This window comes from Salmo salar, chromosome 04 (genome assembly GCF_965601325.2).
Source record: "Salmo salar chromosome 04, fSalSal1, whole genome shotgun sequence".
In the NCBI taxonomy this organism is placed as follows: Eukaryota; Metazoa; Chordata; class Actinopteri; order Salmoniformes; family Salmonidae; genus Salmo; species Salmo salar.
The window spans coordinates 5,276,775-5,290,000 of NC_138294.1; the positions used below are offsets into that span (position 1 = coordinate 5,276,775).

At 45.4% G+C, this 13,226-nt stretch overlaps 2 protein-coding genes across 2 annotated transcripts in view; both read left to right on the forward strand.

Moving 5' to 3' along the window:
* The first annotated feature begins 78 nt into the window (after positions 1-78).
* Positions 79-5,476, forward strand: med28 (mediator complex subunit 28). The gene is made up of 5 exons (XM_082974029.1): positions 79-291; positions 2,255-2,321; positions 2,860-2,972; positions 3,944-4,027; positions 4,962-5,476. Exons 1-5 carry the CDS (start codon positions 133-135, stop codon positions 5,079-5,081), a joined length of 543 nt encoding a protein of 180 aa, XP_082830155.1. The 5' UTR covers positions 79-132; the 3' UTR covers positions 5,082-5,476.
* A 2,706-nt stretch (positions 5,477-8,182) lies between these two features.
* Positions 8,183-13,226, forward strand: part of msmo1 (methylsterol monooxygenase 1) — a 20,626-nt gene continuing 15,582 nt past the window's right edge. The window contains exons 1-2 of the mRNA XM_082974030.1: positions 8,183-8,335; positions 11,904-12,060. Of these exons, the coding sequence (XP_082830156.1) occupies positions 11,948-12,060 (113 nt within the window). The 5' untranslated portion in view covers positions 8,183-8,335; positions 11,904-11,947. The remainder of the gene's footprint in view (positions 8,336-11,903; positions 12,061-13,226) is intronic.

The window sequence follows — 13,226 nt, forward strand, 5'->3', positions numbered from 1 at the left end:
TATTTTAATTGCAAACCATTTATTTGAATCAAACTTTTTTATTTAGTCATTTAGTAGAATCTATAAAATTCGTGGCATGTCCTGCGCACTGCGAGCAGCGGCCTCACGGACTGGTACAAACAACCATCCAAGATGTCTTCCTCCATGGGCAGCGGGATGTTCCCTGGCCAGCAGTCTGCTGGTCCTCACCCTGTCGGCGGCCCGGGTCAGCCGGGACTACTGTCTGGAGCTCCAGGGAACAGGGTCCAGGGCCCCAACACTCTAGTAGACGACCTGGAGGCTTCTTTCGAGGTACGAGAGCGACAACTCCACTGTCCTGGTGGACGCTAGCTAGCCGTGGTATAGCTAATGTAATGATACTAGCCAGCCTAGCTAGCCGTGGTATAGCTAACGTAATGATACTAGCTAGCCGTGGTATAGCTAACGTAATGATACTAGCTAGCCGTGGTATAGCTAACGTAATGATATTAGCCAGCCGTGGTATAGCTAACGTAATGGTACTAGCTAGCCGTGGTATAGCAAACGTAATGATACTAGTTAGCCGTGGTATAGCTAACGTAATGATACTAGCTAGCCGTGGTATAGCTAACGTAATGATACTAGCTAGCCGTGGTATAGCTAACGTAATGATACTAGCTAGCCGTGGTATAGCTAACGTAATGATACTAGCTAGCCGTGGTATAGCTAACGTAATGATACTAGCTAGCCGTGGTATAGCTAACGTAATGATACTAGCTAGCCGTGGTATAGCAAACGTTATGATACTAGCTAGCCGTGGTATAGCTAACGTAATGATCCTAGCTAGCCGTGGTATAGCAAACGTTATGATACTAGCTAGCCGTGGTATAGCTAACGTAATGATACTAGCTAGCCGTGGTATAGCTAACGTAATGATACTAGCTAGCCGTGGTATAGCTAACGTAATGATACTAGCTAGCCTAGCTAGCCGTTGTATAGCTAACGTAATGATACTAGCCAGCCGTGGTATAACTAACGTAATGATACTAGCTAGCCGTGGTATAGCTAACGTAATGATACTAGCCAGCCGTGGTATAGCTAACGTAATGATACTAGCTACCTAAATGAAGCATAGCCTTTGGACTTGTCTAGCGTTACCGAAGCCAGCTAGTAGTTAGCTAGCTAACATTGTTGTTGTTGTGCAGAGCAGTGTAGTCTGCTGAGGGGACAACAGCTCATTATAATGTCTGGAACAGAACGAATGGCTTCAAACACCTGGCCTGGTGTTACTGAAGCTAGCTAAGTACATGTATCTCTGGCCTGGCGTTACTGAAGCTAGCTAGGTACATGTATCTCTGGCCTGGCGTTACTGAAGCTAACTAGGTACATGTATCTCTGGCCTGGCGTTACTGAAGCTAGCTAAGTACATGTATCTATGGCCTGGCGTTACTGAAGCTAGCTGAGTACATGTATCTCTGGCCTGGCGTTACTGAAGCTAGCTAGGTACATGTATCTCAGGCCTGGTGTTACTGAAGCTAGCTAAGTACATGTATCTCTGGCCTGGTGTTACTGAAGCTAGCTAAGTACATGTATCTCTGGCCTGGTGTTACTGAAGCTAGCTAAGTACATGTATCTCTGGCCTGGTGTTACTGAAGCTAGCTAAGTACATGTATCTCTGGCTTGGCGTTACTGAAGCTAGCTAAGTACAAGTATCTCTGGCCTGGTGTTACTGAAGCTAGCTAAGTACATGTATCTCTGGCGTTACTGAAGCTAGCTAAGTACATGTATCTATGGCCTGGTGTTACTGAAGCTAGCTAAGTACATGTATCTATGGCCTGGTGTTACTGAAGCTAGCTAAGTACATGTATCTGTGGCGTTACTGAAGCTAGCTAAGTACATGTACCTCTTGCCTGGTGTTACTGAAGCTAGCTAGGTACATGTATCTCTGGCCTGGCGTTACTGAAGCTAGCTAAGTTCATTTATCTCAGGCCTGGTGTTACTGAAGCTAGCTAGGTACATGTATCTCTGGCCTGGTGTTACTGAAGCTAGCTAGGTACATGTATCTCTGGCCTGGTGTTACTGAATCTAGCTAAGTACATGTATCTCTGGCCTGGTGTTACTGAAGCTAGCTAAGTACATGTATCTGTGGCCTGGCGTTACTGAAGCTAGCTAGGTACATGTATCTGTGGCCTGGCGTTACTGAAGCTAGCTAGGTACATGTATCTGTGGCCTGGTGTTACTGAAGCTAGCTCAGTGTTGAGTAGTGAACTGTTAACCAGTTGTCTTGTGTCGGCAGGCTTGCTTTGCGTCCCTAGTGAGCCAAGACTACGTGAACGGAACCGACCAGGAGGAGATTCGGACAGGTGAGACCCAGTAAAGTTTACGACCCAAAAGGGCACCATATTCCCAGACAAGCTCCTAGGTGACCAACAACCATCCTCCTGGATAGCGACAGGGTGTGCATGGTTTTGCTCCAGCCCTGTTCTAACACCTGATTTAGCCATTCAGGGTCCAGTTTTTTTACAGCAGGGCTGTAGCAAAATCCTACACACTCAGTAATTCAGGAGGAGGAGAGTTGGCTAGCCTTGGGGCAGTTAGCTAGTTGCATTGTAAACAGTTTGAAACACATTCATTAAAAAAAATGTAATTGTTTATCTAGCTAAAATTAACTGGCTTGCATGTCTGTCTCTCTCTAACCTGTCTGTCTCTCTCTAACCTGTCTCTAACCTGTCTGTCTCTCTCTCTAACCTGTCTCTCTCTCTCTCTAACCTGTCTGTTTCTCTCTCTCTCTCTCTCTAACCTGTCTGTCTCTAACCTGTCTCTCTCTCTCTCTCTAACCTGTCTGTCTCTAACCTGTCTCTCTCTCTCACCTGTCTGTCTCTAACCTGTCTGTCTCCCCAGGTGTGGATCAATGTATTCAGAAGTTTCTGGATGTCGCCAGACAGACTGAATGTTTCTTCCTGCAGAAGCGTCTTCAGTTATCAGTCCAGAAACCCGACCAGGTGGTCAAAGAGGTAGGTGATACTGTATATACCAGGGGGTTATTCAATTCTTACCCTACCAGCTTTGGTCATTCGATAGCACCCACCTGGTGACCCAGGTCTAATCCAGTCCCTGATTAGAGGGGAACAACCAGTGGAACTGGGTTGTAGAATTTGATGGCTCTCTATATGGATTAGGGTGAAGTCGCCACTAGATGCTGATCTTGGGTCAGTGTTATTTCCCCCCCCCACTAATGGTTAATGTTAGGATTGGGGGAGGGGAAGCTGGTCTTAGATCTGTACCTAGGGGGGGGGGAATTCACCCTGGAGCTCTATGTATGGGGGGGGGGCTTAACCAGTATGGTGATATTCTGGCTACCCACTGCTATTAACAGCTAGTCCATCTCTCTTCTCTCCCCCCCTCTCTTCTCTCCCCCTCTTCTCTCTCTTCTCTCCCCCTCTCTCTTCTCTCCCCCTCTCTCTTCTCTCCCCCTCTCTCTTCTCTCCCCCTCTCTCTTCTCTCCCCCTCTCTCTTCTCTCCCCTCTCTCTTCTCTCCCCCTCTCTCTTCTCTCTCCCTCTCTCTTCTCTCTCCCTCTCTCTTCTCTCTCCCTCTCTCTTCTCTCTCCCTCTCTCTTCTCTCCCCCTCCCTCTTCTCTCCCCCTCCCTCTTCTCTCCCCCTCCCTCTTCTCTCCCCCTCCCTCTTCTCTCCCCCTCCCTCTTCTCTCCCCCCTCCTCTTCTCTCTCCCCCTCTCTCTTCTCTCTCCCCCTCTCTCTTCTCTCTCCCCCTCTCTCTTCTCTCTCCCCCTCTCTCTTCTCTCTCCCCCTCTCTCTTCTCTCTCCCCCTCTCTCTTCTCTCTCCCCCCTGTCTCTTCTCTCTCCCCCCTGCTCTCTTCTCTCCCCCATCTCTCTTCTCTCTCCCCCTCTCTCTTGTCTCCCCCTCTCTCTTCTCTCTCCCCCTCTCTCTTCTCTCTCCCCCCTGTCTCTTCTCTCTCCCCCTCTCCAGGATGTGTCTGAGCTGCGTAATGAGCTCCAGAGGAAAGAGCTGCTTGTTCAGAAACACCTGTCTAAGCTGCACCACTGGCAGCAGGTACGTCCTCCTCCTTTAGACCAGGAAGCAGAGTCCTCCCCTCCTCCTTTAGACCAGGAAGCAGAGTCCTCCCCTCCTCCTTTAGACCAGGAAGCAGAGTCCTCCCCTCCTCCTTTAGACCAGGAAGCAGAGTCCTCCCCTCCTCCTTTAGACCAGGAAGCAGAGTCCTCCCCTCCTCCTTTAGACCAGGAAGCAGAGTCCTCCCCTCCTCCTTTAGACCAGGAAGCAGAGTCCTCCCCTCCTCCTTTAGACCAGGAAGCAGGGTCCTCCCCTCCTCCTTTAGACCAGGAAGCAGAGTCCTCCCCTCCTCCTTTAGACCAGGAAGCAGAGTCCTCCCCTCCTCCTTTAGACCAGGAAGCAGGGTCCTCCCCTCCTCCTTTAGACCAGGAAGCAGAGTCCTCCCCTCCTCCTTTAGACCAGGAAGCAGAGTCCTCCCCTCCTCCTTTAGACCAGGAAGCAGGGTCCTCCCCTCCTCCTTTAGACCAGGAAGCAGGGTCCTCCCCTCCTCCTTTAGACCAGGAAGCAGGGTCCTCCCCTCCTCCTTTAGACCAGGAAGCAGGGTCCTCCCCTCCTCCTTTAGACCAGGAAGCAGAGTCCTCCCCTCCTCCTTTAGACCAGGAAGCAGAGTCCTCCCCTCCTCCTTTAGACCAGGAAGCAGAGTCCTCCCCTCCTCCTTTAGACCAGGAAGCAGAGTCCTCCCCTCCTCCTTTAGACCAGGAAGCAGGGTCCTCCCCTCCTCGTGTTTGTAGGTTCTGTAGTTAATGTCTGGTCCAGCATCACGATAACACGTCTGGTCCAGCATCACGATAACACGTCTGGTCCAGCATCACGATAACACGTCTGGTCCAGCATCACGATAACACGTCTGGTCCAGCATCACGATAACACGTCTGGTCCAGCATCACGATAACACGTCTGTCTGTACTCTCTGTAGGTTCTTGAGGATGTCAGTGTCCAGCATCGTAAACCATCAGATCTCCCTCCACCTGGACCCCTGGCCTTCCTAGAACAGGCCTCAGCTATCCTACCCGCTGCACCACTCAAACAGAGCTAACACACACACACACCCCTGGCCTTCCTAGAACAGGCCTCAGCTATCCTACCCGCTGCACCACTCAAACAGAGCTAACACACACACACACCCCTGGCCTTCCTAGAACAGGCCTCAGCTATCCTACCCGCTGCACCACTCAAACAGAGCTAACACACACACACACACACACACACACACACCACACACACACACCACACACACCACACACACACCACACACACACCACACACACACACACCTCTCTCTCTCTTCTGGACACCATCTTAGTTTTCTTGTTGACTTGTGTAAATATTTCTGAGTTTGTTGTTTTGTACTGACAGAATAAATGAGTTTGGATCAGAACACCACCAGTTGTTTTGTCCTGACAGAATAAATGAGTTTGGATCAGAACACCACCACTTGTGTTTTGTCCTGACAGAATAAATGAGTTTGGATCAGAACACCAGTTGTTTTGTCCTGACAGAATAAATGAGTTTGGATCAGAACACCACCAGTTGTTTTGTCCTGACAGAATAAATGAGTTTGGATCAGAACACCAGTTGTTTTGTCCTGACAGAATAAATGAGTTTGGATCAGAACACCACCAGTTGTTTTGTCCTGACAGAATAAATGAGTTTGGATCAGAACACCAGTTGTTTTGTCCCGACAGAATAAATGAGTTTGGATCAGAACACCACCAGTTGTTTTGTCCTGACAGAATAAATGAGTTTGGATCAGAACACCACCAGTTGTGTTTTGTCCTGACAGAATAAATGAGTTTGGATCAGAACACCACCAGTTGTGTTTTGTCCTGACAGAATAAATGAGTTTGGATCAGAACACCAGTTGTTTTGTCCTGACAGAATAAATGAGTTTGGATCAGAACACCAGTTGTTTTGTCCTGACAGAATAAATGAGTTTGGATCAGAACACCACCAGTTGTTTTGTCCCGACAGAATAAATGAGTTTGGATCAGAACACCACCAGTTGTTTTGTCCTGACAGAATAAATGAGTTTGGATCAGAACACCACCAGTTGTTTTTGTCCTGACAGAATAAATGAGTTTGGATCAGAACACCACCAGTTGTTTTGTCCTGACAGAATAAATGAGTTTGGATCAGAACACCACCAGTTGTTTTGTCCTGACAGAATAAATGAGTTTGGATCAGAACACCACCAGTTGTTTTGTCCTGACAGAATAAATGAGTTTGGATCAGAACACCACCAGTTGTTTTTGTCCTGACAGAATAAATGAGTTTGGATCAGAACACCACCAGTTGTTTTGTCCTGACAGAATAAATGAGTTTGGATCAGAACACCAGTTGTTTTGTCCTGACATAATAAATGAGTTTGGATCAGAACACCACCAGTTGTTTTGTCCTGACATAATAAATGAGTTTGGATCAGAACACCACCAGTTGTTTTGGCCTGACAGAATAAATGAGTTTGGATCAGAACACCACCAGTTGTTTTGTCCTGACATAATAAATGAGTTTGGATCAGAACACCAGTTGTTTTGTCCTGACAGAATAAATGAGTTTGGATCAGAACACCAGTTGTTTTGTACTGACAGAATAAATGAGTTTGGATCAGAACACCAGCAGTTGTTTTTGTCCCGACAGAATAAATGAGTTTGGATCAGAACACCACTAGATGTTTTTGTCCTGACAGAATAAATGAGTTTGGATCAGAACACCAGTTGTTTTGTACTGACAGAATAAATGAGTTTGGATCAGAACACCACCAGTTGTTTTGTCCTGACAGAATAAATGAGTTTGGATCAGAACACCAGTTGTTTTTGTCCTGACAGAATAAATGAGTTTGGATCAGAACACCACTAGATGTTTTTGTCCTGACAGAATAAATGAGTTTGGATCAGAACACCACCAGTTGTTTTTTGAACCAACATGTGCTGCATCAGGTAGATTACTGCTGGGTTAGAACCAACATGTGCTGCATCAGGTAGGTTACTGCTGGGTTAGAACCAACATGTGCTGCATCAGGTAGGTTACTGCTGGGTTAGAACCAACATGTGTTGCATCAGGTGTATTACTGCTGGGTTAGAACCAACATGTGCTGCATCAGGTAGATTACTGCTGGGTTAGAACCAACATGTGCTGCATCAGGTGTATTACTGCTGGGTTAGAACCAACATGTGCTGCATCAGGTAGGTTACTGCTGGGTTAGAACCAACATGTGCTGCATCAGGTAGATTACTGCTGGGTTAGAACCAACATGTGCTGCATCAGGTAGGTTACTGCAGGGTTAGAACCAACATGTGCTGCATCAGGTAGGTTACTGCTGGGTTAGAACCAACATGTGCTATATCAGGTAGGTTACTGCTGGGTTAGAACCAACATGTGCTGCATCAGGTAGATTACTGCTGGGTTAGAACCAACATGTGCTGCATCAGGTAGGTTACTGCTGGGTTAGAACCAACATGTGCTGCATCAGGTAGGTTACTGCTGGGTTAGAACCAACATGTGCTGCATCAGGTAGGTTACTGCTGGGTTAGAACCAACATGTGCTGCATCAGGTAGATTACTGCTGGGTTAGAACCAACATGTGCTGCATCAGGTGTATTACTGCTGGGTTAGAACCAACATGTGCTGCATCAGGTAGGTTACTGCTGGGTTAGAACCAACATGTGCTGCATCAGGTAGATTACTGCTGGGTTAGAACCAACATGTGCTGCATCAGGTAGGTTACTGCTGGGTTAGAACCAACATGTGCTGCGTCAGGTAGGTTACTGCTGGGTTAGAACCAACATGTGCTGCATCAGGTAGATTACTGCTGGGTTAGAACCAACATGTGCTGCATCAGGTAGGTTACTGCTGGGTTAGAACCAACATGTGCTGCATCAGGTAGGTTACTGCTGGGTTAGAACCAACATGTGCTGCGTCATGGGTCTGGTCCAATAACGGACGTCCCCTGTTCTCCCTGGAGGGGGACAGAGCCACCAATGAACACCTCTGGTTCCTCTTTGTAAAGTTTGCTGTTTTACCCAACACCCCATCCCGTCTCTCCACCTACCGTCTGTATAACGCTCTGACGTTACGAAAGCCCTGCTGCTCGCTGATTGGTCGTTGCTTTTAGGTAACTCCGAGTCTCACTATCATCACTCCATTCCCCTTGGGCCAATCAGAGCGCTGGCTCGGCCCCCGTGACGTCGGTCTCCTCTCCCCTTCCGTCCAATCAGGCTCGTAGATAATAGTGTATTTGACGCCGCACGGCAGCCTCTTGGTTCAGGTAGACGGACCCGCAGCCGCATCAAGGTAATATACTAACATATTATATTCATTATCTTCTTTAAATCTAATCAATAACCAAACTTTTGTTATTATATTCTAACGCAGCAGTAGCTTTTTTGCCGTTTAATACTAGATAGGGGCTTAATACCGAGTGTTAAATGGGTCAGAGATATGGTACTGTACTGTAAACCTTTATAAATGTATACGTGCAGTGTTATATTGTTGTTCACACGGACAAATAACGAGACAAAGTAGCCAACGATCAGATAAACGCACGAAGGTAAAGAGAAAGTCGGTGTGAAAGAGTTTTTTTTTTTTTTTTAAACACTCCTGTAAAGTGGCAAATTGAATATTTCTATAACATCTAGTGAGGATTGTAAACGTTTACTGACATTTTTTTTTTCTTCTTCTATACTAACAATCGCAGTTAAATCAGACTTGTTTAATGGACATAAGGACTGTGAGTCTGTAACAGCTCGATAATATAATAATAGATCTGGTCCAGTATCGATCGAGTTGTGCTAGCAGTCATATTCCATACTGGTGATCACTTATCCTGATATAGGCTTTCTCATTATATTATTAAAGTATTTTTTATTTTATTTTTCTCATTGTCAATCTGTATACATGAATCCTTTTCCTTTTATAATTGTTGTTTTCATCTGTTATCTTCTTTTTATTTCTTGTCATTTTATTTTTTTGCAGTATGTTATAAAATTCCCTTCTCTTATTGTTTAAAAAAATATATATATATTTTTAAAATTTATTTTAGATTCTTCAAAGTAGCTACCCTTTCACTTGATGACAGCTTTGCACACTCTTGGCATTCTCTCAACCAGCTTCATGAGGTAGTCACCTGGAATGCATTTCAATTAACAGGTTTGCCTTGCTAAAAGATAATTTGTGGAATTTCTTTCCTTCTTAATGTGTTTGAGCCAATCAGTTGTGCTGTGACAAGGTAGGGGTGGTATACAGAAGATAGCCCTATATGGTAAAAGACCAAGTCCATATTATGGCAAGAACAGCTCAAATAAGCAAAGAGAAACAACAGTCCATCATTTCTTTAAGACATGAAGCGCTATGATGAAACTGGCTCTCATGAGGACCGCTACAGGAAAGGAAGACCCAGAGTTTCCTCTGCTGCAGAGGATCAGTTCATTAGAGTTACCAGCCTCATGAGGACCACTACAGGAAAGGAAGACCCAGAGTTACCTCTGCTGCAGAGGATCAGTTCATTAGAGTTACCAGCCTCAGATTACAGCCCAAATAAATGCTTCACAGAGTTCAAGTAACAGACACATCTCAACATCAACTGTTCAGAGGAGACTGTGTGAATCAGGCCTTCATGGTCGAATTGCTGCAAAGAAACCACTACTAAAGGACACCAATAAGAAGAAGAGACTTGCTTGGGCCAAGAAACACGATCAATGGACATTAAACTGGTGGAAATCTGTCCTTTGGTCTGAGGAGTCCAAATTTGAGATTTTTGGTTCCAACCGCCGTGTCTTTGTGGGACGCAGAGTAGGTGAACGGATGATCTCTGCATGTGTGGTTCCCACCGTGAAGCATGGAGGAGGAGGTGTAGCATGGCTACCACAGCATTCTGCAGCGATACGCCATCCCATCTGGTTTGCGCTTAGTGGGACTATCATTTGTTTTTCAACAGGACAATGACCCAACACACCTCCAGGCTGTGTAAGGGCCATTTGACCAAGAAGGAGAGTGATGGAGTGCTGCATCAGATGACCTGGCCTCCACAATCACCTGACCTCAACCCAATTGAGATGGTTTGGGATGAATTGGACCGCAGAGTGAAGGAAAAGCAGCCAACAAGTGCTCAGCATATGTGGGAACTCCTTCAAGACTGTTGGAAAAGCATTCCATGTGAAGCTGGTTGAGAGAATGATAAGAGTGTGCAAAGCTGTCATCAAGGCAAAGGGTGGCTACTTTGAAGAATCTCAAATATAAAATATATTTACTACATGATTCCATATGTGTTATTTCATAGTTTTGATGTCTTCACTATTATTTTACAATGTAGAAAATAGTAAAAATAAAATAAAAACCCTTGAAGGAGTAGGTGGGTCAAAACGTTTGACTGGTAGTGTATGTCCTGGTCAGACCAGAGGTTTCCCCCTGTATATTTCAGACCAGAGGTTTCCCCCTGTATATTTCAGACCAGAGGTTTCCCCCTGTATATTTCAGACCAGAGGTTTCCCCCTGTATATTTCAGACCAGAGGTTTCCCCCTGTATATTTCAGACCAGAGGTTTCCCCCCTGTATATTTCAGACCAGAGGTTTCCCCCTGTATATATCAGACCAGAGGTTTCCCCCTGTATATTTCAGACCAGAGGTTTCCCCCTGTATATTTCAGACCAGAGGTTTCCCCCTGTATATTTCAGACCAGAGGTTTCCCCCTGTATATTTCAGACCAGAGGTTTCCCCCTGTATATTTCAGACCAGAGGTTTCCCCCTGTATATTTCAGACCAGAGGTTTCCCCCTGTATATTTCAGACCAGAGGTTTCCCCCTGTATATTTCAGACCAGAGGTTTCCCCCTGTATATTTCAGACCAGAGGTTTCCCCCTGTATATTTCAGACCAGAGGTTTCCCCCTGTATATTTCAGACCAGAGGTTTCCCCCCTGTATATATCAGACCAGAGGTTTCCCCCTGTATATTTTAGACCAGAGGTTCCCCCTGTATATTTCAGACCAGAGGTTTCCCCCTGTATATTTCAGACCAGAGGTTTCCCCCCTGTATATTTCAGACCAGAGGTTTCCCCCCTGTATATTTCAGACCAGAGGTTTCCCCCTGTATATTTCAGACCAGAGGTTTCCCCCCTGTATATTTCAGACCAGAGGTTTCCCCTGTATATTTCAGACCAGAGGTTTCCCCCTGTATATTTCAGACCAGAGGTTTCCCCCCTGTATATATCAGACCAGAGGTCTTAGACCAGAGGTTCCCCCTGTATATTTCAGACCAGAGGTTTCCCCCTGTATATTTCAGACCAGAGGTTTCCCCCCTGTATATTTCAGACCAGAGGTTTCCCCCCTGTATATTTCAGACCAGAGGTTTCCCCCTGTATATTTCAGACCAGAGGTTTCCCCCTGTATATTTCAGACCAGAGGTTTCCCCCTGTATATTTCAGACCAGAGGTTTCCCCCTGTATATTTCAGACCAGAGGTTTCCCCCTGTATATTTCAGACCAGAGGTTTCCCCCTGTATATTTCAGACCAGAGGTTTCCCCCTGTATATTTCAGACCCGAGGTTTCCCCCTGTATATTTCAGACCAGAGGTTTCCCCCTGTATATTTCAGACCAGAGGTTTCCCCCTGTATATTTCTGTTATATGGTAGTTATTTGATTAATGGCTATGCAGTGTGTGTGTGTGTGTGTGTGTGTGTGTGTGTGTGTGTGTGTGTGTGTGTGTGTGTGTGTGTGTGTGTGTGTTGTTGTTGTTGTTGTTTTTGTGTGTGTGTGGGTGTTGTGTGTATGTGTGTGTGTGTGTGTGTGTGTGTGTGTGTGTGTGTGTGTGTGTGTGTGTGTGTGTGTGTGTGTGTGTGTGTGTGTGTGTGTGTGTGTGGTGTTCTCAGTGTTGTCCAGTCTCCTCCCAGCCCATCCCCACCAGCCAATCAGAATGGAGGTGAACAGTACGGCCACCATCTTGTCCTCAGCCTTCCTGGCCGTGGAATATGTTGATGCTGTCTTACCTGACAACCCTCTTCAGCCTTCACTACAATACGCCTGGGGGTAATATTACTATACTGTTACTATACTATACTACTACTACTGTACTACTACTACTATACAACCCTCTTCAGCCTTCACTACAATACGCCTGGGGGTAATATTACTATACTGTTACAATACTATACTACTACTACTGTACTACTACTGTACTACTACTACTATACAACCCTCTTCAGCCTTCACTACAATACGCCTGGGGGTAATATTACAATACTGTTACAATACTATACTACTACTACTGTACTACTACTGTACTACTACTACTATACAACCCTCTTCAGCCTTCACTACAATACGCCTGGGGGTAATATTACAATACTGTTACAATACTATACTACTACTACTGTACTACTACTGTACTACTACTACTATACAACCCTCTTCAGCCTTCACTACAATACGCCTGGGGGTAATATTACTATACTGTTACTATACTACTACTACTGTACTACTACTGTACTACTACTACTATACAACCCTCTTCAGCCTTCACTACAATACGCCTGGGGGTAATATTACTATACTGTTACTATACTATACTACTACTACTGTACTACTACTGTACTACTACTACTATACAACCCTCTTCAGCCTTCACTACAATACGCCTGGGGGTAATATTACTATACTGTTACAATACTATACTACTACTACTGTACTACTACTGTACTACTACTACTATACAACCCTCTTCAGCCTTCACTACAATACGCCTGGGGGTAATATTACTATACTGTTACAATACTATACTACTACTACTGTACTACTACTGTACTACTACTACTATACAACCCTCTTCAGCCTTCACTACAATACGCCTGGGGGTAATATTACTATACTGTTACTATACTATACTACTACTACTGTACTACTACTGTACTACAACTACTATACAACCCTCTTCAGCCTTCACTACAATACGCCTGGGGGTAAGATTACAATACTGTTACAATACTATAGTATACTACTACTACTGTACTACTACTGTACTACAACTACTATACAACCCTCTTCAGCCTTCACTACAATACGCCTGGGGGTAATATTACTATACTGTTACTATACTATACTACTACTACTGTACTACTACTGTACTACTACTACTATACAACCCTCTTCAGCCTTCACTACAATACGCCTGGGGGTAATATTACAATACTGTTACA

Coding starts and splice junctions, on each gene's coding strand:
- med28 (XM_082974029.1), top strand. CDS start 133: ATGTCTTCCTCCATGGGCAGCGGGATGTTCCCTGGCCAGCAGTCTGCT. Junction 2,322..2,859: donor CCAGGAGGAGATTCGGACAG/GTGAGACCCAGT, acceptor CTGTCTCCCCAG/GTGTGGATCAATGTATTCAG. Junction 4,028..4,961: donor AGCTGCACCACTGGCAGCAG/GTACGTCCTCCT, acceptor TACTCTCTGTAG/GTTCTTGAGGATGTCAGTGT.